Source organism: Schistocerca serialis, chromosome 8, assembly GCF_023864345.2.
Source record: "Schistocerca serialis cubense isolate TAMUIC-IGC-003099 chromosome 8, iqSchSeri2.2, whole genome shotgun sequence".
NCBI lineage: Eukaryota > Metazoa > Arthropoda > Insecta > Orthoptera > Acrididae > Schistocerca > Schistocerca serialis.
In genome coordinates, this window is record NC_064645.1 from 120057940 (window position 1) to 120085827 (window position 27888).

The window sequence follows — 27888 nt, forward strand, 5'->3', positions numbered from 1 at the left end:
AGATTTGTGCCAGGTGGGTTGCCAGGATGTTGACAGTGACTCACAAAGAAAGAAGAAAAACGGTATACAGCGAACTTTTGGAACAGTACGAGAATGGTGGAGATGAATTTCTTGGAAGAATTGTGATGGGTGATAACAGGGTTCCATCATTTTTTACCAGAGACGAAGAGGCAATCAATGGAGTGGCATCATGAAAATTCACCCAAGGAAAAAAAAAGCACACCTTCTGCTGGAAAAGTTATGGCTACGGTGTTTTTCGATTCCGAAGGACTCTTGCTTGTGGACATCATGCCAAGTGCAACCACCATAAATACTGATGCATATGTGACGACACTGAAGAAACTTCAAGCTCGACTGATTCATGTTCGACCACATCGGTAAAAGCAGGACGTTTTGCTGTTGCACGACAATGCACGGCCACATGCCAGTAAAAAAAAAAAAACATCGAAGCGATCACAAAACTGGGATGGACAACACTGAGACACCCGCCTTACAGTCCTGACCTGGCTCCATGTGACTATCATCTCTTTGGGAAACTGAAAGACTCTCTTCGTGGAAGGAGGTTTGAAGATAATGACTCCCTTTTGCACGCTGCCAAAAAGTGGCTCCAACAGGTTGGTCCAGAATTTTACTGTGCGGGTGTACAGGCGCTGGTTCCAAGATGGCGTAAGGCAGTTGAGAGGGATGGAAATTGTGTGGAGAAATGAAAATATTGTTCCTAAACGATGTATCTACACACTGTAAAACTTTCAAACGTGTAGAACAAAAGATGGATTTAAAAAAAAACAGTGTGCATTTCTTTTGGAGTGACTCGCGTAAATAACTTTTCCAACACAGTCTTCTCTCAGACAGAACTGGAAGGAATGTTGTCTCGTGGGATGAAAGTAACTCGAAACCCAGTGACTGGCTGGGATACCATTGAAACCACACTGTCTTCCAGCTCCTCCCTGCTCGTTCCAGGCAGTATACGGTAGCGGCGCAGAACCGTCGCTAGGACGACCTTCATCTGCAAAACTGCGTACCGCTCCCCCACGCACTTGCGCGAACCGATGCCGAATGGAACGTAGCTATAAGCTTTCCTGGACTCGGCGCTGCCGCCCTCCAGGAACCGGCCGGGGTCGAACTTGTCCGGCTCCGGGAAGAGGTCGGGGTGACGGTGCATGAGGTAGTAGGCGATCAGCAACGTGGTGCCTCGGGCTGCGATGTACCGGCCACCAGCCAGCGGCACATCTTCGGCCGCCACGTACAGCATGCAGGGCACCGTCGTGAAAAGTCGCCCAGTCTCCTGCCAACAAGAAAGAGGGCAGCTACAGCCAACCAAACATGGGCAGGATATCATTGCGGTCAGGACCTCTGAAACAGCATTCAAGAAGTTTATACGTTAGTAAGCCAAAACATTATGACCCCGAACACCGCTACGTTGGATACCACTTGGTGGCGTTGCGGGCACATGACGCGTTGGCAAAAGCAGACATGGACGGGGGAAGATGTGGGCTACAAATGGGGAAATCCACTGAGGTAAGTGACTTCAAGAAGAATATAATAATTCCAATCCCAAAGAAAGCAGGTGTTCACAGATATGAAAATTACCGAACTATCAGTTTAATAAGCCACGGCTGCAAAATACTAACGCGAATTATTTACAGTACTAACGCGAATTATTTGCAGACGAATGGAAAAACTGGTAGAAGCCGACCTCGGGGAAGATTAGTTTCGATTCCATAGAAATATTGGAACACGTGAGGCAATATTGACCCTTTGACTTATCTTAGAAGAAAGATTAAGGAAAGGCAAATTACGTTTCTAGCATTTGTAGACTTAGAGAAAGCTTTTGACAATGTTGACTGGAATACTCTCTTTCAAATTCTGAAGGTGGCAGGGGTAAAATATAGGGAATGAAAGGCTATTTACAGTTTGTACAGAAAGCAAATGGCAGTTATAAGAGTCGAGGGGCATGAAAGGGAAGCAGTGGTTGGGAAGGGAGTGAAACAGGGTTGTAGCCTCTCCCCGATGTTATTCAATCTGTATATTGAGCAAGCAGTAAAGGAAACAAAAGAAAAGTTCGGAGTGGGTATTAAAATCCATGGAGAAGAAATAGAAAATTTGAGGTTCGCCGATGACATTGTAATTCTGTCAGAGACAGCAAAGGACTTGGAAGAGCAGTTGAACGGAATGGACAGTGTCTTGAAGGGAGGGTATAAGATGAACAGCAACAAAAGCAAAACGAGGATGATGGAATGTAGTCGAATTAAGTCGGGTGATGCTGAGGGAATTAGATTAGACCCTTGAAGTAGTAAAGGAGTTTTTCTATTTGGGGAGCAAAATAACTGATGATGGTCGAAGTAGAGAGGATATAAAATGTAGACTGGCATTGGCAAGGAAAGAGTTTCTGAAGAAGAGAAATTTGTTAACATCGAGTATAGATTTAAGTGTCAGGAAGTCGTTTCTGAAAGTATTTGTATGGAGTGTAGCCCTGTATGGAAGTGAAACATGGACGATAAGTAGTTTAGACAAGAAGAGAATAGAAGCTCTCGAAGTGTGGTGCTACAGAAGAATGATGAAGATTAGATGGGTAGCTCACATAACTAATGAGGAGGTATTGAATAGAATTGGGGAGAAGAGAAGTTTGTGGCACAACTTGACTAGAAGAAGGGACCGGCTGGTAGGACATGTTCTGAGGCATCAAGGGATCACAAATTTAGCATTGGAGGGCAGCGTGGAGGGTAAAAATCGTAGAGGGAGACCAAGAGATGAGTACACTAAGCAAATTCAGAAGGATGGAGGCTGCAGTAGGTACTGGGAGATGAAGAAGCTTGCACAGGATAGAGTAGCATGGAGAGCTGCATCAAACCAGTCTCAGGACTGAAGACCACAACAACAACAACAAGTGACTTTGACCAAGGGCACATCATTGTTACACAAAGCCTATGAACGATTATTTCGAAAGATGCGAAACTGGTCGAATGTTGAAGTGCTACTGACTTGAGCATCTGTGGAAAGAGGAAGAAAGACAGTGAAACTATCACTAGGTACTAAATGGTTGGATGTCCACGACTCATCACAGAACGTGGGGCTTGTCTGCTCTGTAAAGTAGGATAGATGGTGATCAGTGGCATCTCTGCCGAAGGAGCACAATGCTGGTGCACACATGAGTGTTTCGGAGCACACCGTTGATCTTTCTTCGTTGAACATGGAGCTCCACAGCGGACCGCCCGTACGTGTTAACATGTTGACCCAACGACATCGTCAATTACGATTGCAGTCAATTACGAATACCATCGGAATTCGACCGTCGATCAATGGAAACGTGTCGGCACTTTGGGTGAATCACATTTTTGCTGTACCAGGTCGTCTCCACGAACGCTGTCATCGAGGTGAATGGAGGCTCTAAACATGCAGCGCGACACGAACGCAGGCTAGTAAGAGCAGTGTTGTGCTGCGGGAGACATTCCTGTGGTTACATGGAAGCTGTGGTAGTAATCTCGCAGACGCTGACAGCTGCGAACCACCTGTATCACCTCATTCTTGATTTCTTTCCCGGTGTCATCAAATGGTTCAAATGGCTCTGACAAGGGAACCTCCCCATCGCACTCCCCTCAGATTTAGTTATAAGTTGGCACAGTGGATAGGCCTTGAAAAACTGAACACAGATCAATCGAGAAAACAGGAAGAAGTTGTGTGGAACTATGAAAAACATAAGCAGAATATACAAACTGGGTAGTCCATGACAAGATAAGCAACTCAAGGGTTATGCGAGGCCAGTAGCGCCGTGGTCCCGTGGTTAGCGTGTGCAGCTGCGGAGCGAGAGGTGCTTGGTTCAATTCTTCCTTCGAGCGTGAAATTTTATTTTTTATTTTCAGACAATTATCAAAATTCAGGCACTCACACATAATCAAATTCGCTCTCCAAAATTCCAGGACATGTTCAGATTTGCTTGGACATATGCAGGGTTTGAGGGTCTACACACGGAAAAATTTGAAAACGTTAAAAACATGTTTTGACAGAGCACAGGGAAAATTGTGCGACTGTGAAACTGTTGGATTCATTTGTTGCAGTTTATGTGACAAACTCTTATGTTTTCATCACTTTTTTGGGAGTAATTCTAACATCCACAAGAAAACCTAAATCGGGCAATGTAGAAGAATCTTTTTACCCATTCGCCAAGTGTACAAGTTGGGTGGGTCGACAACATATTCCTGTCATGTGACGCACATGCCCTCACCAGTGTCGTATAGAATATATCAGACGTGTTTTCCTGTGGAGGAATCGGTTGACCTATGACCTTGCGATCAAATGTTTTCGATTCCCATTGGAGAGGCACGTCGTTTCGTCTACTAATCGCACGGGTTTGCGGTGCGGTCGCAAAACACAGACTAAACTTATTACAGTGAACAGAGACGTCAATGAACGAATGGACGGATCATAATTTTGCGAAAATAAAGAAAAATTTTTCACTTGAGGGGAGACTTGAACCAAGGACCTCGCGTTTCGCAGCTGCACACGCTAACCACGGGACCACGGCGCTCTTACGTTCAGAGTATCCTTGATGTTGCCACCTATCTGCGCATGGACTACTCATTTTGTATATTTTGCTCATTTTTTCATAGTTCCACACAACTTCTTCTTGTTTTCTCGATTGATCTGTGTTCAGTTTTTCAAGGCCTATCCACTGTGCCAACTTATAACTAAATCTGAGGGGGGTGCGATGGGGAGGTTCCCTTGTGAGCACTAAGGGACTTAACATCTGAGCTCATCAGTCCCCCCAAAAATGGTTCAAATGGCTCTGAACACTAGGGGACTTAACATCTGTGGTCATCAGTCCCCTAGAACTTAGAAATACTTAAAGCTAACTCACCTAAGGACATCACATACATCCATGCCCGAGGCAGGATTCGAACCTGCGACCGAAGCTGTCGCGCGGTTCCGGACTGAAGCGCCTGGAACTGCTCGGTCACAGCGGCCAGCAGGTGGTGTCATACTTCAGCAGTATAATGGTCCCCGTCTCGCAACCAAACCCGCGCTACCGTGGTTTGAGGAGCATTATAGTGAACTCACAGTGTTGTCTCGGCGGCCAAATTCGCCTGATGTAAATCCTATTGAACCCATCGGGGTCGCTGCAAATCAGCGGCCCGTTATTTATACGAATAACGTGACCTGTGCGTAGAAATCTAGTGCCACACACCTCCATAAACCTACCTACAAACCGGCGGGTCCCTGATACACAGAATTAGTGATGACAGACCAAAGACCTTGTAAAAAATAACTAGACTCACTGATGGCGCTGCAGTCGCGGGATAATTTGAACCTTCGGCTGGACGCCATTATAGTGGTTGTAGTCTGATGTGTTGTGTAGTATTGTTGTTTATGAAGACCCTGATTCAACGTTTTATATTTGTTACTCGTAATTCTACTGTCTGTACATTCCAATCAAAAGAAGTACAATGGTGAAGAGTTGTGCAGCGATTAATTGTACAAATAAATTCGAGAAAGGAACGAATATTACATTTCACAGGTATGTGAATATTTTAAGTTGTTTTGTATGTCAGTGCGCTTGCTCAATAAATGTTTTTGTAACACGGTATTAGCATAATGTCTGTGCATCTATTTGCAGGTTTCCTTTCTCAAAACCACAGCTGTTACAAAAATGGTTGCACGCTGTCAGGAAGCAAGATTTCCGACCGACAGAATACCATTTTACATGTTCTGATCATTTTGAAGAAAGTTGGCTTATCGGTAGTGTTTTCATGGTCTAGGTTAGGTTGAAACTTGATAATTTGGTTGTGAGTTGCCAAAGCACTATGCCATATACAACGCACTTCTCGTCATAAAATCTAAAGCAAGGTAGAGTAAGAAAATATCTATTAATATAGTGGGCAAATCTTCGAGTATTTTGATGCATTTTGCGCACATCTATCGTAAATGAACTACGAAAAATGCTAGGGGTCCAGTACATAACTTTTAGCTACGGCAGATTCCATATAGTACGTAAGATAAATTCATTAACAGTGACTAGTTGCTGTTTGTTCATAAATTAAAAAGTATACTGTAGTAACGTATTTAAATGAGGCATTATGTTTGCGACCTAACTCAAGGGAAGGCATTTTATAACCAAAAGCGATGTATAAACATTCGAACTCCGCGCGTCAGTTTACCACTCTAATGGCCGCCGCCCAGCTATTCAATTTGTCCCCTCTTCACAGTCGACCGCTCGTGCGGTTGTGGGGGCCTGTGACAGACAAACAACCTATTAAGCAGGTGAGCATAATGTTCCGGCTCATCAGTGTATCTTTAAATAAATTAGTTTAGCAAAGTTGTGGAGGAAAGAGCAGTTGCAAACTAAACCATGAAATTGACAAGAAACTTAAAAACAATGTTTAACACTGGATACTCTTCAGTTGCGATTTCCACGGTCCTGTCCCATTGACGTGACTACCGCCTATGTTTAACATGAATGTCCAATATTCACTCGCAGACGGCGGGTTGCAGCCCTAGCAGTGGAGGGTATATAAAACGTGTCGGGGTGACGTGGAAAACAGTGCAGTCGTCGTCGTAATGCGGAAACGGTGCGATTTATTTGAAGTCCAAACCGGCACGATCATTGGCTTTCGGGCAGAGGCCGAAACAGTTCGGAAACGGCTGTATTTGTGCCATCGTGGTTGAAGTATACCGTACATGACAAAATGGCGGTACCCAAAAGCGGTTCAAATGGCTCTGAGCACTGAGACTTAACTTGTAAGGTCATCAGTCCCCTAGAACTTAGAACTACTTAAACCTAACTAACCTATGGACATCACACACATCCATGCCCGAGGCAGGATTCGAACCTGCGACCGTAGCGGTCGCGCGGTTCCAGACTGTAGCGCCTAGAACCGCTCGACACCCAAGAGCGGCACCGAGGCAACTGTGGTGCACCATGGGCCATAGATTGGGAATGGCGGTAATCGCTGAAACAGCTGCTTTTCGGTTATATCGGTCTATTTTCACGATAATTTAACCTGACTGCTAAAACCGCTGAAGATAGCCGGCCGCCGTGGTCTCGCGGTTCTAGGCGCGCAGTCCGGAACCGTGCGACTGCTACGGTCGCAGGTTCGAATCCTGCCTCGGGCATGGATGTGTGTGATGTCCTTAGGTTAGTTAGCTTTAAGTAGTTCTAAGTTCTAGGGGAGTGATGACCACAGCTGTTAAGTCCCATAGTGCTCAGAGCCATTTGAACCATTTTGAACCGCTGAAGGTAACCGATTTTTGAAATAATCGATTTCCGGTTTTTCATTCCTGTTATTTCCACTAATAAACGTAAAAATCAAAGAAAGATTGAAAAATTTTGACTCTCTCTTTCAATATACACTGAAGCGCCAAAGAAACTGGAATGGGCATGCGTATTCAAATACAGAGATATGTAAACGGGCAGAATACAGCACTGCCGTCGTCAACACCTCTATAAGACAAGTGTCTGGCGCAGTTTTTAGACTGGTTACTGCTGCTACTATGGCAGGTTATCGAGATTTAAGTGAATTTGAACGTGGGGTTATAGTCGGCGCACGAGCGATGGGACACAACGCCTCCAGGGTAGCGATGAAGTGGAGATTTTCCCTCACGACCATTTCACGAATGTACCGTGAATATCAGGAATCCTGTCAAACATCAAATCTTCGACATCGCTGCGACCGGCAAGAGATCCTCCAAGAACGGGACCAACGACGACTGAACAGAATAGTTTGACATGACAGAAGTCCCAATTGCTGCAGATTTTAATGCTGCGCATTAGCAAGTGTTAGCATGCCAACCACTCAACGAAAAATGATCGATATGGGCTTTCGGAGCTGAAGGCCCACTCCTGTACTCTTGATGACCGCATGACTGAAGGCTTTACGCCTCGCCTGGGCCAATCGACACCGACATTGGACTGTTGACGACTGGAACATTGTTGCCTGGTCGGACGAGTCTTGTTTCAAATTACATCGAGCGGATGGACGTGAACGGGTATGGAGACGTCGTATCTGTGAATCCGTGCAATGTGCTGTTCAGAAGAAATCCCCATCCCCTCGTACTCTTACGGATTTATGGACTGCCACGCAGGATCCTGCGGGGCTGTCCATAAATCCGTAAGAGTGGTGTCACTTCACTCCAGCACTACTTCAGACATTAGTCGAATGCATGCCACATCGTCTTGCGGCATTTCTGAGTGCTCGCAGGGCCTTACACGATATTGAATAGGTGTACCAGTTTCCTTGGCTCTCCACTGTATAAAGAATCAAAACATTAAATTTAACAGGCAGATAAAAGAAAACTTATTCCGTCCACCGTTCACTGCTTTTATCGAAAAGTGAAAGTGGTTGAATACTACAATAAAATCTGTGGTATTCGCCTGTTGGTTCAAATTTTTTTAAGCTCTGTTCAGAAATTATGTTGTAATCGGGGTTCATACGGTTATTTGGTTATTACGAATAGTCAGTGCTAAAGAATGAAAACTGAGGCTGAAGAACTCTGTTTTTCGTGTTAATGTGTCCGTCTTCAAGGGCTACAAGCTGATAGTGGCATTATATAGACACAGACAACAGATGTGCTACCTTCGGTTATTATTGTATACTTTGAATGAACTGTTGTTGTGTTTTTACTTTATTACTGTTAAAATAATTTTCTTCTCCTTTTACTAACTGGTAGAAATAAGAGGCAAATCTTTAACCTTTTAAGGCAAATGAAGCATGTACTTCACTGCTATGTCACTTCGTAAGCGTAGCGTTTGTGCCGTTTTGCAACACAGCGGATGTCCCGCTACGACACCTAGAAACAATTTTATAGACCAGGTAGCGGTAGATCTTGCTCACTGCACGTACGCGCGTGCCTTAAGCCACGACACACCACAACAGGTCATTATTGCCTCAGCAATGCTGTACCAATTGTTATGCCATTTATTTCAAATGGTTCAAATGGCTCTGAGCACTATGGGACTTAACATCTGAGGTCATCAGTCCCCTAGAACTTAGAACTACTTAAACCTAACTAACCTAAGGACATCACACACATCCATGCCCGAGGCAGGATTCGAACCTGCGACCGTAGCAGTCGCGCGGTTCCGGACTGAGCGCCTGAACCGCTAGACCACCGCAGCCGGCGCCATTTATTTGTTCCTCATTTCTGTCAGCACTGTTATTAAAGTAACACTGATCACTTTTTACATTTTGTATAATAACGCGATACTTCAAACGAATGCAAATTTTATGAATAAGAATTACTCCTTTTTTAAAGAAAGGCTATTTTAACAACTCCGGTTTCCGAGACTGACATACGGTCGGAAGAGCGGTTTGCTGACCACATGATCCTCCATATCCGCATCCAGTGACGCCTATGGGCTGAGGATGACACGGCGGCCAGTCTGTGCCGCTGGGCCTTCATGACCTTTTCGGGAGGCGTTTAGTTTAGTTTATTTAACAACGAAAAATTTTAGCACTGCTGCTATTGATAATGGATTTTTAGGGTTTTTTACTCGGTTAATAGTAAAAACTACAGAAGACCCGTTATATCTGAGACCAAATAAACACCGAAAAATGCCGGTTATGCAGAACTAAAATACAGGGTGTTTATAAATGAATATCGGGGTTTTAACGCTTTACAATATTTATCATATTAAACTTACAGTTATAAATGATATGTCAAATGAAAGAGCAACTCACAGTTTTACCAAGAACCTTAGAAATGTTCAATGTGAGCACCATTTGTCACACCGCACACATCAAGTCTATAGCCGAGTTGTTGCCTTACGTTGATAAGTGTGTCTTCAGTGATTGTAGCAGCAGCTGCTTCAATCCGGTTTCGTAATTCAGGGAGGTCTGCTGGTATCGGAGGCACGTACACACGATCCTTGAGGAAGCCCCATAAGAAAAATCGCATGGCGTTAGGTCAGGTGAACGTGGAGGCCATGCAGAGCAAGACCTGTCATTGGGCCCCTTGCGGCCTATCCAGCACTTGGGTACAGTGAAGTTCAACCAGTCGCGTACTTCGCTATGCGCTCTGGTGCCAAACACAACTGTTTGAGTTGCTCTTTCATTTGACATATCATTTATAACTGCAAGTTTAGTGTAATAAATATTATAAATCGTTGAAACCCCGATATTCATTTATAGACACCCTGTACTGGTGTCGGTTTTAACTGGCAGCTTGTTGGCATCCCTGCCTAGACGACAGGGACGAACGACGGCTACGGAGATGTGTACAGGCGAACTGGAGTGAAACTGTTCAGCAGCTGACTGCCGAGATGGACCAAGGGGCTACCAACAGCGCCTCCTGAACCACTGTTCAGGGATCGTGGCTGTGTATGGACATCTGCAGCATGTCCCTGGTTCATGTATCCATGCTGACTGCTGTTCATCGGCGACGAAGGCTGGAATTTGCACTCCAGTACCGCAATTGTACGTCCGCTGAGTGGCGACATGATAGATGCTGGTTGGTGCGTATGGCGCGAAACCTCTGAAAGCAAATACCCTGCAACAATTATCGGAAGAATCTAGGACGGAGGAGGGCACTTTATGGTCTGTGGAATGTTTTCGTTGCTTTGCCTTGGTGATCTAATCAGTCTGGATGGCACAGTGGATCAATACAAGTAAGTATCTATCCTTGGGGACCATCTGCACCTCTACATGCAGACTGTTTCTCCTCGGCACGATGGCAGCTACCAGCAGGACAATGCAACGTGTCACACAGCTCGCAGTGTATCTGCGTGGTTCGAAGAGCAGAAGGGTGAGTTTACCCTACCTCCAGGCGACCTAACTCCCCGCATTTATACAAAATCGAGAATTTTGGGACCAACTCGATCGGGCTGAGTACCTCTCGGCACGTAAACTGTTGAAATAACTCACAGGAATGCTGTCGGGTGACGTCTTCGACAGCCACCGGTGTACCGACAGGTGCACGCCCTGCTGTTTTCAAGGCAAATGGCAGCCTATGCACATGATGAAATACTGATGGTTGTGGAAGATGTCAGGCGAGTGCATTCCCGTAACTTACTAGAACATTTCTCAACAGTGTTTCGCGGAAAGAACGTGTTCTTCTCTCCAGGAATTCCCAGTTTATTGCGCGCGTACTTCGGAAACTCGCGTGTTGACAGCCTACCCGTAGAAAATGCAGCTGTACCATTGTGAACTACTCCGATGTCTTCCGTTTGTCCTACTTTTTCGGGATCCCAGATCATCGAGTTCACTGCGGAAGTAGAAAATGGCGATGGCTTGGTCTTCTTCCATGTGATCGTCCATCGCTAAACGAAACGCATGCCTTAGTTACAGTGCCTACAGAGAAGCTATTCACAACGGTTCGTCATCGCGATCTCCTAGAGCAAAAGCTCTCCCTCATAAAAACGCTGGTACATCGCTGAAGAAACATTTCAAGCGCTGATTAGCTGCCACACGAACTGAGCACCTACGCAAGAGCTTCAGGAACGACGGTCAACAGTTACAACCATCAGCGTATAACTAAAGGGATCGCAAATAAGAATCGCAGTGAGGAGCAAGAAAAGAAGTTATCATATCTGCCATTCTGTGGCTGCGTCTCGGATAAGCCGCGTGCTGAAGACATACAAAATAAATATATCTTTAGTTTTTCGTCGGCAATCTTGTAACTACTGAGTCTGGTTAAAGAGGCGTCAGGGACTTAGAAAATACCCTCAGAGTGCGGAAATGTGACGTTGGACAAAACTGTGCACTTTACCTCCCAAAAAGCGCTTTGTCTGAGCATACTCTATGACATGGTCACCAGACAAATTTGGCGATACAGCTGTCATGGCTCGTATTAACGGCTTCTGGAGTAGTATAATCAAAGAAGCGACTGAAATAAGAACAACTGACAACACACTAGAGATGGCTGCGTATAGCTCAGTGATCGCGAGTTTGAGTAGCGAGCAACAAACACGAAGTCACAGCCGGCGTACCAGCAGCCTATCAGCACACACAAAGGTAGCGTTAATTCTCAAAGTGCTAGAAGCTACTCTTCCAGATTCGAAATCTGTTAGTTAAAATCCCTCTCTTAGCGCATCAGGGTACTATCGCCACCGCTGGATTCACAGCCAGAGATATTCACCACACCGACCCCGAGTTGTCATCTCCTGCCGTGGACGGACTCTACCTCCATCGCCGGGTCCTATTGCACCAACCAAACTATCAGAATGAGTACACTCCTAAGAACTCCTGCTACTGCAACATCACCAGCAATCTACACAATGCTGCCAGCTATCTGGACAACAACATGGTCAACGACTAGCTGTCAGATTTAGGCAGGATGTTTCCACAGCACTCCAGAATCAACAATGGCGACATCGACCGCCCAGCCAACGGTATCATCACCACCAGAAATCGCAGCACCAGTTGCATCATCGCCAGCAGCTTCCACAGCCACAACATCACCAGCAATTGCATTAATCACACCATCACCATAAGCAATCACACGACCAGCAACAACAATAGCTACAGGCCGTACAACGATGTCTGCAGGTAAGCATTCTCTACGGTAAACTCACCTCCAGCACAGCCTAAACCTATCACGAAAACTAACAAAAGACCCAGTAGAAGTGAACATGAGGGTGAAACCGAAAAGATACAGCTAACTCTTTCAGACACTGGCGACATACAGGTCGAAATCATCAAAGTACCAAAAAGCCCTTGCTCTTCCTTTTTATTGATTAGATGTGACCCCAAACTCCTACAACCAGCGAGGTGGTGCACTGGACTCGCATTCGGGAGAACGACGGTTAAAACCCGTGTCCAGCCACCCTGATTTAAGTTTTCCACTATTTCCCTAAATCGTTCCGAGCAAATTCCGGGATGGTTCCTTTGAAAGGGCACGGCCGACTGCCTTCCCCATCCCTCCCTAATCAGGTGGGACTCATGAGCTCGCTGCTTGGTCCCCTCTCCCCAAATCAACCAACCAAATTCCTAACCGCCAAAACACTCCTCTGTCACATTTAACAATACCTACCAGCACTACCAAACTTAATTCCAGGAGAGGCTCCATCGTCATCAAAATCGAGGAACCACATTCCAATTCATCCATACTCGGAACTATCACCTGTTTTCGTGTCAATGCTACCAAAACAACCCTCAAAAACTACCCGCGAGAGGAATCACGGCAGTATTAAAAGAGATTGGCACAGAATAATTTGATAGTTTAGTGAACCCGCTACCACGAATTTATGTCCGCAGGGGACCTCGCATTCAGTGTGATAATGGACCTCGCTTCTTCGTATTGCCTGTTCTGTGTCCATACCACGTCACCTTGACTCCGGCATAGGTCGCGCAGCTTCCATAATTGCCAAACCTTCTGCGTGTAACGTAATAATACAGACCCGATCGGTGGACATGATTGTCCTTAGTCGCATGTTGCATGTTCATGCTACTCTTCCAAAGACGTCTCTATTTAGTCACTGCAGGTGTTTACTTTCAACTGATATGCTGGAATCCATTTGAGTGCGGTTTTCTACCCACATATGAAATGTGGCTTTATGACAGTACTTTATAGTAATTAATGATATCCTATTCGAACACAGAGCCGGCCGAAGTGGCCGTGCGGTTAAAGGCGCTGCAGTCTGGAACCGCAAGACCGCTACGGTCGCAGGCTCGAATCCTGCCTCGGGCATGGATGTTTGTGATGTCCTTAGGTTAGTTCGGTTTAACTAGTTCTAAGTTCTAGGGGACTAATGACTTCAGCAGTTGAGTCCCATAGTGCTCAGAGCCATTTGAACCATTTTTTTCGAACACAGAGTTTTGGGGGATTATCGATGGCCGTTAGTTATTTCCTATGATCTGATCAATAGGACTGCGTGGTATATTCACCTCAGCCATGCATACTTTGATGGCTGCAAACATTTTAACTAACTGATGGAAGCATGATATTACAGCAATATGCTGAAAAGAATTCGCCGGTTGACAGAAGTATGCATGACCTCAAAGCATATCAGAAGGCGAAATCTCCTTCTGCGTCATATGCTGCTATCCTCCACTTGGCTGTGGCCGACTTGTTTCGATCTATCCCACGAATTTACGTAAGATTTTGATGTATTTTTGTTGATACTGAAATGACAAAAATCCGTTACACGTATGCTCTTATGAAAAGCTACAGGGAAAACCGTAGCTGCCGCATTCTTGAAACACTTCCTGAATTAAGCTGCCATTAATTTTTGGAACTGAACTCCACTACAGATCGCTTTTTGAGGCAAAACACCGTAAGTAAATTACACTCCAACTGTATAAAAGAAAACGCTGTTTTTAATCTAAAGCAACCAAAAATGTACCAACATATGTAACCAATTTGCAGAATGACCACGAAAGATGCTTTATAAATAAAAGCGAAAAGAGCATGATGTAAAAGTCTCTTTAATTAAATTTCGTTAAGCATAATACGGAAAAACCAATAATAACTGAAAAATATACCTGTTCAGAAAAGCAGTTAAAAATTCGCTTGACGCCTCCCCGAGAGACGATCTCCACTCCTTCCAAATTAACACGGTGAGTGTAGACGGGATGGGCTTCAATTCAAAGAAATAGTATCGACAGCAACTGAGAGATTTATACCAAATAACAAACGGTGGAGCTGATCCCACGTAGTACACAAAATAAGTCATAACACGGTTGCAGAAACAACGAAAAAGGTATGCCAAATTTAAGCGAACGCAAAATCCCCACGATTGGCGACCTTTTACGAAACCTCGAAATTTAGCGTGGACTTCAATGTGAGATGCTTATAATGGCTTCCATAACGAAATCTGGCAGAAAATCCGGAGAGATTCTGGTGCTATGTAAAGTGTGCTAGCGGAAAGACACAATCAATGACTTCTGTGCGAGATACTAATGGATGACATTGCTGCTAAAGCAGAACTACGAAGCACGGCCTCCTGAAATTCCTTCACCAAAGAAAACGAAGTAAACATTCCAGAATTCGAATTAAGCACAGCTGCTAACGTGAGTAACTTAGAAGTAGATACACTCGGAGTAGTGATGCAACTTAAGTCAATAAAAGCAATTCTTCCCGTCCAGACTGTATACCAATTAGGCTCCTTTCACAGTATGGTGATGCAGTAGCTCCATACTTAACTATCATATACGACTGTCGTTCGACAAATGATCCGTACCAAAAGACTGGAAAGTTGCACAGGTCACACCCATATTCAAGAAAGGCAGTAGGAGTAATCCACTAAAATACAGGATCATATCATTAACGTCGATATGCAGTAGAATTTTGTGACAGCAGAACGGTCTGTTGATACATAGTCAACACGGATTTAGAAAACACTGTTGTTGTGAAACACAAGTAGCTCTTTACTCACACGAAGTGTTGAGTGCTGTCGACAAGGAATCTCAGACTTATTCCGTATTTCAAGATTTTCAGAAGGTTTCTGACATCGTATCACACAAGCAGCTTGTAATCAAACTGCGTGATTAAGGAAGATCGTTTCAGTTATGCGACTGGATACGTGATATCCTGTCAAAGCGCTCATAACTCGTAGTAATCAACGGAAAGCCATCGAGTACAACAGACGTGGTTTCTGGCGTTCTCCAAGGTAGTGTTGTAGGCCCTCTGCTGGTCCTAATCTGTATAAACGATTCAGGAGACAATTTGAGGTTGTTTGAGGATGATGCTGTGCTTTATCGTCTAGTAGGCCTAAGGTCATCAGTAGATCAAAACGAATTGCAAAGCGATTTATAACACATATATGTATGGAGCCAAATTGATAACTGACGCTAAATAATGAAAAGTGTGATTTCATCCTCATGAGTGCTAAAGGGAATCTGTTAAACCTCGGTTACGCGATAAATCAATAAAATCAAAACGCCGTAAATTCAACAAAATACCTAGGAATTACAATTATAACAACCCAAATTGATTGGCAAAACATTACTAGATGTAACAGGTCTATTAAAGAGACTGACTAAATTACCCTTGACCATCCTCTTTTGCTTCGCGGTGTGGAATCCTTACCAGGTAGGACTAACGTAATTAATCGAGAAAGTCCAAAGAAGGGCAGCACGTTTTGTATTTTCGAGAAATAGGGGTGAGAGTTTCATGGAGATGATACAGGATGTGGGGTGGACATGCTGCAGGATCTTCTCACGAAATTTCAATCGCCAACTTTTTCTTCCGAATGCAAAAATATTTTGTTGATACAGACCCACATAGGGATAAACCATCAGCGTAATAAAATAAGGGAAATCGGAGCTGGCACGGAAAGATATACGTGCTTGTTTTTTCCGCGCCATGTTCCAGAATGGAATAATAGAGAATTATTGTGAAGGTGGTTCGATGAACCCTCTGCCAGACACATAAATGTTATCTGCTGAGTATCCATGTAGATATAGATGTAGATGTAGACAGTAATCGCAAAAATTTTTCAAATCCGGTTTTATTTTATTTTTCATTACAATGACATTTTGAAACCTGTGCACAGTGAGACCTCTTATTATTCCACACATGATTTTTGTGTTAGGAAGGTAGGAAGGCTTGTGTGTAGTTCGGGTTATTGTACGGTATTCAGTCATGGTAATGATGAAACATATGTGTTGTACAGTACTAGACAGTGATGGCATTGAAGACAGGTACTAAACGGACGTAAAATGTGTACTATGAATGATATTTGAGTGGATGATGTGAGCTATTCTTATTCTTCACTATTTGTCTGCAATGAATGCGATTCATACTGAATGCATTCTTATGGGCAGCACGCAAATTCTGACAAGAACACTGGTTAATGATAGTCAACTCTGTCACCTATGGAAAAAAATCATTCTGATGGTGAGAAGAATACATGTTCCTGATGTACATGTCATGGGCAGTCTTGGGCAATAAACACAGGAGCCGACATGTCACTTATGTCTGACATGCACTCCATTTCGACATACTGCTACTACTTGTTGGATGGTGGATGAAGTGAGTTGGGCCACGAAGACGTCATGAAGCGCAGTGCGCGTGACAAAGCTAATTGCTGTCATTGGAAATCAATGGCCCATCTTCACCGAGATGCATCCGTGACCTAGTGTGAGTGAACACTGAACTGTGAAGTATGGATACTCTGCAACTTAGGCTTCGTGTGAACATGTGTGGGTTTTTCTATCAGTGTACGAAAGGCAGTGATTTGTTATATCAGGAGGTGTGCATTTGTTACAGTATTCTGATGTTATTGACGTACCATGTGCCAAGTGTGTTAATTTTAATCATTCATACACCTTAACATTTTTGGAAATTTGATGATTGATATAGACCGACCTTACGTAGCTAGCTCCTTAAATTATTGATTATATAATTACATTTTGCTTCTTTTTAATCAACATTGGTAAGCAGCATGCTTTTCAAATATTTTATCGCCAGGGATACATGGTGGTCATTCTTTATCCACACATTTAAGTACCTTTAATTGTGCTTTGGTGTACCTTTAATCATGCTTGCGTGATTCGACATTTCATTTGATCATGCTAGTACATTTATTTAAGTAGTTTTCGTTTGCAGTCACGATATTATGCACTGTGATTCATTTTTATTAACAGTTTTGTGAAGGTATTGCTCTCCTAATCATTTCGTTTGTATGTAAAACCAATTGCCATCATTTGCATACACAATAAGTACATTTTTGTTGTTCCTGCATGCACTAGGTCTGGAACTAATACTAACTACACTTTATAATTAAAATTTCTTGTTCTTTTGCTCAAAAGCATCTAATTATCTTTTACACTCGTATACACCAATGGTTTGTATTTATTGTGAGCTCACGTAAATTTTTAGCTCTTTAATTACTATTTACATAATTTATTTGCTCCTTCATGATAGGGCTTTTATGCAATTTTGTATGTGACAATGGATTTTTTTCCGTCACATTTGGATGTGTGTTTTTCACTGCATTTCATATACATGTGAAAGTTTTGTTTTTCATTATGTAGTCATGTATTTAATACACTTTGCTTTCAATGTTTCCATTTTGAGGATGGGTATTATAATGAAGTTTGTTGTAGTAATATCTAGTACTTCGTGTGTTTCCTCTTGATTTCGTTAGTCCATTTTCCGGACCATATTAATGATTTTCTTGAGTGTCAAGATACTATTCTAGGAAATGTCAGTTTATTTTACCTTACTTGGTGACAAGACTTTCGTAATTCGTTTATATAAAAAGTGTTTGAAATGATGTCTCTTTACGCATATATGTTAAATTCTCCTTATAAGTTTCGCTGTGTGGAGTGTTTCTTTTCCTCTGTGTCATACTGTGGTGTACTTTAAGTATGATTAAAAGAATTAATACTTGGTTCCTACATTCACAGCTCTAAGTGATGCACTTCACACAGTTCTAAAATCTGTTACGGTTTTGAGGGCACTGTGAAAGAAAGAAATAAGATTTTTTTCGAAAATGTTTTGAACTATCCTTCCACGGCAAAGCTACTTCCGACGTATTTTGTTTTTGGAAGCTGTGGTGTGAATAGACTGCTCTAGCAGAGCCATCTCTTGTAAGTCATTCTGCTCCGCAATATCACTTTCTAACTGTCTGCAAAGGTAATAAGCCTCTGAGAAGGAAATGAGTCGATTTATTCTGTATATTCATCTTGAGATTTGGATACCTGTGTCTTTCATATGTCCTTTTCATAGTACTCAGTTTTAATGAGACGAGTGAGTGTTAAGTTTGTAAGGGAAGCCAGTATCTGCTGTATGCTAGGGCAGTTGTAAGAACAGTAGTAATTTCCGTCGAAAGGCAGAAGGCAGAACTATTTACCATTACCGTACATCGCGTGCCTGAACATGTATACAGTTAAGTTGGCAGGAGTGACTGTGATCGTCTTTGGCTGCCCACTCCGCACTGAAAGTGGAAGGCACTCTCTGTTCACCTGCTAACTCGCTCAGGATTGACCAGGTGTCCCCCAGACATTCTACTAAGTGGAGGTATTGGGAAGTATCTACTGCGTAACATTTAACCATCTTTATTTGTGCCATTTTGGACATTTGGGGAAAATTATGTTGCTGACTGCAGGAGACGTTTCAGAGATGAATTCATTACTTCTTGTGCATTTGAGAACATGTACTTTGTGTATGTGTGAATTGCCCGCCACGTAAGATGTAGTACAAGGAAACTTCATTCTCTCATACAGTTACTAAAATCAAAGTGCTTTCAGTGTGTAAAATAAATTCGTGGATCGTAATTGTGACAAGAATGCGGCTGAACTGCATATTTTTCCTGAGTTTTCGGGATTTTGAAGTACATGGTTACACTTAGCTTGCATGTCACATTGGCAACCTTAGGATCCAAATTTAGCCCTTATTTAACTTTCAGTAAATGCTCCCACCTTCAGTGCGAGAGTGATTTCTACCAAGCTGTCTAAATTTAAATTGATTTTTCTTTCGGAAACAAACGGGGTTTCTTTGTGTGAATCATGGCGTGTTACATAATATGTTGCTCTGAGTACAGCGTATTGCAGTTCCTTATTAATTATTGGATGGATCTTGGTTTTCAGGGCAGACAAATGGTTACATGGTCAACTCTTTCTCATCGTTTCGGAGTAGTGTAATTTATTTTTCGCGGTCTGTGGTCTTAGCCAAACTGAGTTCCTTCTTTCGTTAGTTTCGCAGCAAACACTTACGCCTTCAGTATTCATGGGATATTTGTGCACAGAACTAAATTTCAGTTTTATTTTATTCAGGAAGTTATGGGGTTTATTTGTATCTACAGTGACATGCTCAATCGCATGTTGTTCGTAGTGCATTGATTTGCAGTTCCTTATTGTTTGTCGGACGGATCTAAATCTGCGAAACGTATGTAGTACCTACACGTGGAAATTATTTTTCTTTTCATTCACTTTATGGAATTTAGTAGATTTCTCTTCATTTGGCACTGGCTCCAGGTTGAGTTAAGATTCTCTCTGCTAAGTTGGCAGTGGGCTCCATAGTGACATCGGCAGTGGAAAGCAATGCTTATCTCTGTTTCTTGAGGTATCAAACGGGGTGTGATTATGGAATTTGCATACCAATTCTGGCCTCCTTTGGACTCGTATTCGGGAGGATGATGTTCCGACCATCCTGATTTCGGTTTTCCGTGATTTTCCTAAATCACTTCAGGCAGATGCCGGAATGGTTCCCTTGAAAAGGCGCAGCTGATTTCCTTCCCCATCCTTCCCTCATTAGACGGGACCGATGACCTTGCTGTTCGGTCTCTTCCCCCAAATCAACCATCCAGCCCCCATCACTACTCAATTTGGTGCAGTGATAAACTTAATTTAACTCTCGTATGAAGTAATAATCAATACGATGTAAAATCTTCATAAGTACTCTTTTATTCCCTTTACGTGGATGTACATAATTTTTGTGGTGAAAAAATTGTTTGAACTGAATGTTTAAGAGATTATCATTCCTGTATTACTCTCGCATCTCCGCCTTTAATCCATTCGTGGTGGAGTAAGACAAAGTTTTTATTACTTAAATTAGATATTTTGATTATTTGGTTGAAGGAACTGAAGACAGTAAAGCTATTAGTTGTATTTTCCTAGAGCCACTGTCACATTCATCCCACGTATGCTTCAGGATGACAAGTAACAAATTAAAGAGAAGGAGTAAATTACTGTAACGGTTCGATTTTTTACGATACCATAAAGTAAAGACATTTCAGTTAGCGACTGTTCCCAAGATTACAGATTTTTCATATAATGGTGACCTCTGACAAAATCCTGTTATGTGTAGATGTATGTCCACAACAACAGTAATTACTCGCATAGTATTTGACTAAAAGTGTCATTTCTGTTATTTTCATTGTGTATTTCTTTTCCTTCTGTGCTATACTGTTGCAGTTCTTTCTATGTTTGGTCCAAGTTACACTTTTGGATTTTCTACCGAAACAAGTGCCCTCTCCTCAGAGTCATCTATGATAAGTTTGTTACCAGAGGGGAGGGAGGACTATCCGTGGCAACACTTCCAATTTGCTCAAAATATTCACTGTTGAAAAATGTAGGTTGAGTATAGAGCATGATGAAATAGCGTTGTTATATCGGCTTGGAACTTTTTGCTGATAGGTAACAGTGAATGCATGAGAGGGACTATAGCAAAGAGTGAGACGACGTCGGAGCTTACTAATAGGTCGGACTCGCTGAGTCGAGGCGACATCACTCCACTAATAAAGCCACCGGAGTTCCGAATATGATGCCAGAACTTCCCCATCTAAAGTCTCACTTTTAAGTAGACTCCCTGTCATGGGAGCTCTCTACAAAATTTATAGACACACCATGCGAAAGTTAGTGTCGCTTTAAGTTTTACGCACTGCAGCGTACTGAATCCATTATATACAGTTACTTGCACTCTTTTTGAAGTTGTAATTAAACGACAGAGCATTTAATAATCGTTCACATATCATTACATCATTATGAGAATTTTTAGTATGTATAAGGTAGATAATGTGTGATGAGATAAGAACAAGTAATATGTCACGACCATAATTGCTGAAACTGCTTAATTTTTTATGGTTGACATGCGGTAAAACCAACAATAAAATACACTACTGGCCATTAAAATTGCTACACCACGAACATGACGTGCTACAGACGCGAAATTTAACCGACAGGGAGAAGATGCTGTGATATGCAAATGATTAGCTTTTCAGACTATTCACACAAGGTTGGCGCCGGCGGCGAACCCTACAACTTGCTGACATGAGGAAAGTTTCCAACCGATTTCTCATACACAAACAGCAGTTGACCGGCGATGCCTGGTGAAACGTTGTTGTGATGCCTCGTGTAAGGAGGAGAAATGTGTACCATCACGTTTCTGACTTTGATAAAGGTCGGATTGAAGCCTTTCGCGATTGCGGTTTATCGTATCGCGACACTGCTGCTCGCGTTGGTCGAGATCCATTAACTGTTAGCAGAATTTGGAATCGGTGGGTTCAGGAGGGTAATACGGAACGCCGTGCTGGATGCCAACGGCCTCGTATCAGTAGTGGAGATGGCAGGCATCTTATCCGCATGGCTGTAACGGATCATGCAGTCACGTCTCGATCCCTGAGTCAACAGATGGGGACGTTTGCAAGACAACCATCTGCACGAACAGTTCGACGATGTTTGCAGCAGCATGGACTATCAGCTCGGAGAGCATGGCTGCAGTTACCCCTGACGCTGCATCACAGACACGAGTGCCTGCGATGGTGTACTCAACGACGAACCTGGGTGCACGAATGGCAAAACGTCATTTTTTCGGAAGAATCCAGGTTCTGTTTACAGCATCATGATGGTTGCATCCGGTTGGCGACATCGCGGTGAACGCACATTGGAAGCGTGTATTCGTCATCGCCATACTGGCGTATTACCCGGCGTGATGCTATGGAGTGCCATTGGTTACACGTCTCGGTTAGCTCTTGTTCGCATTGACGGCACTTTGAACAGTGGACGTTACATTTCAGATGTGTTACGACCCGTGGCTCTACCCTTCATTCGATCCCTACGAAACCCTACATTTCAGCAGGATAATGCACGACCGCATGTTTCCGGTTTTGTACGGGGCTTTCTGGATACAGAAAATGTTCGACTGCTGCCCTGGCCAGCACATTCTTCAGATCTCTCAGCAATTGAAAACGTGTGGTCAATGGTGGCCAAGCAACTGGCTCGTCACAATACGTCAATCACTACTCTTGATGAACTGTGGTATCGTGTTGAAGCTGCATGGGCAGCTGTACCTGTACACGCCATCGAAGCTCTGTTTGACTCAATGCCCAGGCGTATCAAGGCCGTTATTACGGCCAGAGGTGGTTGTTCTGGGTACTGATTTCTCAGGATCTATGCACCCAAATTGCGTGAAAATGTAATCACATGTCAGTTCTAGTATAATATATTTGTCCAATGAATACCCGTTTATCAGCTGCATTTCGTCTTGGTGTAGTGATTTTAATGGCCAGTAGTGTACTGTCTCCACAACTAGCGGAAAACTACCTTTGAAATTTACTATTAAAATTTTCGCAAGGAAAGCATCATTAAAATTAACTGAATCCACGAGTACCTTTAGAATGGCATCGATGACTTTAAGCTGTGCAAGATCTGCCATGGTGACGTGTCGTAAGTAGTCGCCCCCAGTTCCGAAGCAGTCGTCCAGCTCACGCTGCGCCAGTTCTTGCCACTCTGGGTGGAGTCCGAGCAGAGTCAGTGCGTAGCCCATGGTGCTAGTAATGGTCTCGACGCCAACCGTCGCCATTGTCGCTGCCTGAGAGGAGAAAAAGCTGTGAGAATTCACACCATCACACATGTCACAGAGCAAAGTTACAGACCAGCAGTTACTCTTCTACTTCACATAACACATACTAGGTTACTCAGCTCACTTGCTTGTATTAGATCGAGGAACAAGAAGTGCTCAATTTCGTATTGTAGAGTGTGACAGTGACTGTGTGAGGAGGAAAATTTGTTTAGCAAAGTAGTCTTCTTTTGCTGCTGTTTGCCTCACAATCGGACCAATAAAATACTTATGATAACAGCGGAAGGATTCCACTTTCTCGAATGGAAGGGGTAACGCAGCACTTTTTTTTTTAAATCGCCAGCTGATCCCTGAAACATTTTCTACTTGGCTGTAAAAAGATCTATTTAATTATGGTAAAATCTGCTTATTGAATGTGGATCATTCTTGGAGAGCAATTTGTGTATTTTTATCACTGTTGTTATTGACGTATGGGCTATGCAAACCATCTAATACAGATCCTGTTGAGTTTATGGGCTTCGAGCTCTGTAATCCGTGCTAAATTTCATCTTCCTTTGTACCGTTTGTTAGACAATTCTAAGACAAAAAAGGAGTCACCAAGAGGTAGTTATACAAATTGGCCACAAATTGATATTCATACAGGTATCGAGGGCAAATGCAGAATTGTAAATTTTGGCAGCCGATGGATGAAGCTGGGATGCTGCAGCGCAGTTTCACAGCGCAGCTGGAAAGGATAGTAAACAATGCACATGGCCATAGCAGGGTGTCAATTCTGGGCGAATTTCATTCCGTGTACTCAGTTGGATAGTAGCTACGCCTCGCAGACAGACCCGTGAATAATACACGCTGATGTCACCATGTGAGGGAGGACATCAGAATTTGCCTCGATATCCCTAAGGAGGACATCTAGCAACTTTAGCAACATGCCGAATGACTGTTCTAAATCCTCGCACAAACGAAAAAATGACTGACATCGAAATAAGTGTCCAAGGAATAGAAAAGCAACTGGAATCACTCAACAGAGGAAAGTCCACTGGACCTGACGGGATACCAATTCGATTCTACACAGAGTGCGAGAAAGAACTTGCCCCCCTTCTAACAGCCGTGTACCGAAAGTCTCTGCAGGAACGGAAGGTTCCAAACGATTGGAAAAGACCACAGGTAGACCCAGTCTGCAAGAAGGGTCGTCGAGCAGATGCGCAAAACTATAGACCTATATCTCTGACGTCGATCTGTTGTAGAATTTTAGAACATGTTTTTTGCTCGCGTATCATGTCGTTTCTGGAAACCCAGAGTCTACTGTGTAGGAATTAACATGGATACCGGAAACAGCGATCGTGTGAAACCCAGAAAATATTAGATACAGGTTTCCAGGTAGATGATATTTTCCTTGACTTCCGGAAGGCGTTCGATACAGTTCCGCACTGTCGCCTGATAAACAAAGTAAGAGCCTACGGAATATCAGACCAGCTGTGTGGCTGGATTGAAGAGTTTTTAGCAAACAAAACACAGCATATTGTTCTCAATGGAGAGACGTCTACAGACGTTAAAGTAACCTCTGGCGAGTCACAGGGGAGTATTATGGGACCATTGCTTTTCACAATATATATAAATGACCTAGTAGATAGCGTCGGAAGTTCCATGCGGCTTTTCGCGGATGATTCTGTAGTATACAGAGAAGTTGCAGCATTAGAAAATTGTAGTGAAATGCAGGAAGATCTGCAGCGGATAGGCACTTGGTGCAGGGAGTGGCAACTGACCCCTAACATAGACAAATGTAATGTATTGCGAATACATAGAAACAAGGATCCTTTACTGTATGATTATATGATAGCGGAACAAACACTGGTAGCAGTTACTTCTGTAAAATATCTGGGAGTATGCGTGCGGAACGATTTGAAGTGTAATGATCATATAAAATTAATTGTTGGTAAGGCGGGTAACAGGTTGAGATTCATTGGGAGAGTCCTTAGAAAATGTAGTCCATCAGCAAAGGAGGTGGCTTACAAAACGCTCGTTCGACCTATACTTGAGTACTGCTCATCAGTGTGGGATCCGTACCAGATCGGGTTGACGGAGGAGATAGAGAAGATCCAAAGAAGAGCGGCGCGTTTCGTCACAGGGTTATTTGGTAAGCGTGATAGCGTTACGGAGATGTTTAGCAAACTAAAGTGGCAGACTCTGCAAGAGAGGCGCTGTGCATTGCGGTGTAGCTTGCTGTCGAAGTTTCGAGAGGGTGCGTTTCTGGATGAGGTATCGAATATATTGCTTCCCCCTACTTATAGCTCCCGAGGAGACCACGAATGTACAATTAGAGAGATTCGAGCACGCACGGAGGCTTTCCGGCAGTCGTTCTTCCCGCGAACCATACGCGACTGGAACAGAAAAGGGAGGTAATAACAGTGGCACGTAAAGTGCCCTCCACCACACACTGTTGGGTGGCTTGCGGAGTATAAATGTAGATGTAGATGCATAAGGGTGAGAGGTGAACCAACGCGTTACTGATCTGCTCATTTGTGAAGCTCTTTCTCTTGAACATATCATTCAGTTTTTCAGAAAATATAACCATTTGAAAAGTGAGGGTTTCAGAGACTTTACTGGTCTCATACAGATATGATTTTATAAGTGTAGACTGAAACGGAGAGCTAAAATTTGTGAGAAGGTCGGGAATCGATCTCAGGTTTCCTGCTTACTACGCTGGTGCGTTAACTGCTAAACCTCCTACGCACAGTGGTAGACACAACTGCACCGATTACCCTGACATGCCTGCCTCCTCGATCCAAATTGTCACTGCAGCCCCAGTCTACTTTAAATTCTCCCTTAGACACGAACAGAACTGCCGAGGCTCTCCATGTTCTAGAATAGCACCTCATCATTGAATGTAAATGGGGGATTTAGCCCCAAATACAGGAGCAACTACTTATACGAATGAAATGACACAATTTCAGAAAATTTACTTGTCTCATACAGATAGGATTTCATGTATATAGATTGGGGGGTTCGATCCCAGCCTTGGTAAAAATTTTCACTCACCGTTCCAGTCTATACACATAAAATCACATATAATAATCTGTTTGTCTGTACATGTACACAACATCTACCTTTTAGTCTTAAATTGAATGTATATGAACCCAATTCCGCTGCTTCAATGTAATTCCCTTATTGCGATGAGCCCATTTCGGGAACAGGTGCTACTGTCAAGCTATGCCCAGTTATTCGTGACTTCCACATCACATTGGTGGATACCGCAGCTTGTGTTAAATTCCTGTCTGTGACTTTATGATCTGTGTTTTCAAAAACTTGTTGGTCCTTTTTAACAACAGTGGGTGCTGCCCAAGGTACGAGTATTTAGTTTGTATAGGAAGGTTCAAATGGCTCTGAGCACTATGGGACTCAACTGCTGTGGTCATAAGTCCCCTAGAACTTAGAACTACTTAAACCTAACTAACCTAAGGACATCACACACATCCATGCCCGAGGCAGGATTAGAACCTGCGACCGTAGCGGTCGTGCGGTTCCAGACTGTAGCGCCTTTAACGGCTCGGCCACTCCGGCCGGCTGTATAGGAAGGAATTCCTGAGAGCAAATTTGTAATATGGAAGTCAAGAGTAATTAGACATAACTTGACGATCGCAACTTAAACTGAAACAGGCCTATTGCGGTAAGGAAATGAAAAATATTGTACACTTGGAAAGACGGCGTCGATTTTGATCAGACGACGGGATATGCGACCTGGGGGATAGTAGTACATATGTTGTTGTTGTTGTTGTCTTCAGTCGTGAGGCTGGTTTGATGCAGCTCTCTATGCTACTCTATCCTGTGCAAGCTTGTTCATCTCCCAGTATCTACTGCAACTTACGTCCTACTGAATCTGTTTAGTGTATGCATCTCTTGGTCTCTCTCTATGATTTTTACCCGCCACGCTGCCCTCCAATACTAAATTGGTGATCCCTTGATGGCTCAGAACATGTCCTACCAACCAATCCCTTCTCCTTGTCAAGTTGTGCCATAAACTCCTCTTCTCCTCAATTCTATTCAATACCTCCTCATTAGTTATGTGATCTACCCATCTAATCTACAGCGTTCTTCTGTAGCACCACATTTCGAAAGATTCTATTCTCTTCTTGTCCAAACTATTTATCGTCCATGTTTCACTTCCATACATGGCTACACTCCATAAAAATACTTTCAGAAACGACTTCCTGACACTTAAATCTATACTCGATGTTAACAAATTTCTCTTCTTCAGAAACGCTTCTACATTTTATATCCTCTCTACTTCGACCATCATCAGTTATTTTGCTCCCCAAATAGCAAAACTCCTTTACTACTTTTAAGTGTCTCATTTCCTAACCTAATTCCCTCAGCATCACCCGACTTAATTCGACTACATTCCATTATCTTCGTTTTGCTTTTGTTGATGTTCATCTTATACCCTTCTTTCAAGACACTGTCCATTCCGTTCAACTGCTCTTCCAAGTCCTTTGCAGTCTCTGACAGAATTACAATGTCATCGGCGAATCTCAAAGTTTTTATTTCTTCTCTATGGATTTTAATATCTACTCCGAATTTTTCTTTTGTTTCCTTTACTGCTTGCTCAATATACAGATTGAATAACATCGGGGAGAGGCTACATCCCTATCTCACTCCCTTCCCAACCACTGCTTCCCTTTCATCCCCCTCGACTCTCACAACTGCCATCTGGTTTCTGTACAA

At 43.2% G+C, this 27888-nt stretch overlaps 1 protein-coding gene across 1 annotated transcript; it reads right to left on the reverse strand.

Annotated features, from left to right (window-relative positions):
• Positions 1 to 844: 844 nt before the first annotated feature.
• Positions 845 to 23175, reverse strand: LOC126416866 (cytochrome P450 4c3-like). Its single transcript, XM_050084749.1, has 2 exons — positions 22984 to 23175; positions 845 to 1285 (listed from the first exon to the last, which is right to left on the reverse strand). The coding sequence occupies exons 1-2, from the start codon at positions 23173 to 23175 to the stop codon at positions 845 to 847; spliced, it is 633 nt and encodes a 210-aa protein (XP_049940706.1).
• Positions 23176 to 27888: the final 4713 nt, after the last annotated feature.

Bases quoted from the DNA above. Each gene is read 5' to 3' on its own strand.
- LOC126416866 (XM_050084749.1), bottom strand. From the start codon at position 23,175: ATGGCGACGGTTGGCGTCGAGACCATTACTAGCACCATGGGCTACGCA. The intron at 1,286-22,983 runs GTACTCGTGGAT...TCTTGTTGGCAG, and splicing joins TCATCGATGCCATTCTAAAG to GAGACTGGGCGACTTTTCAC.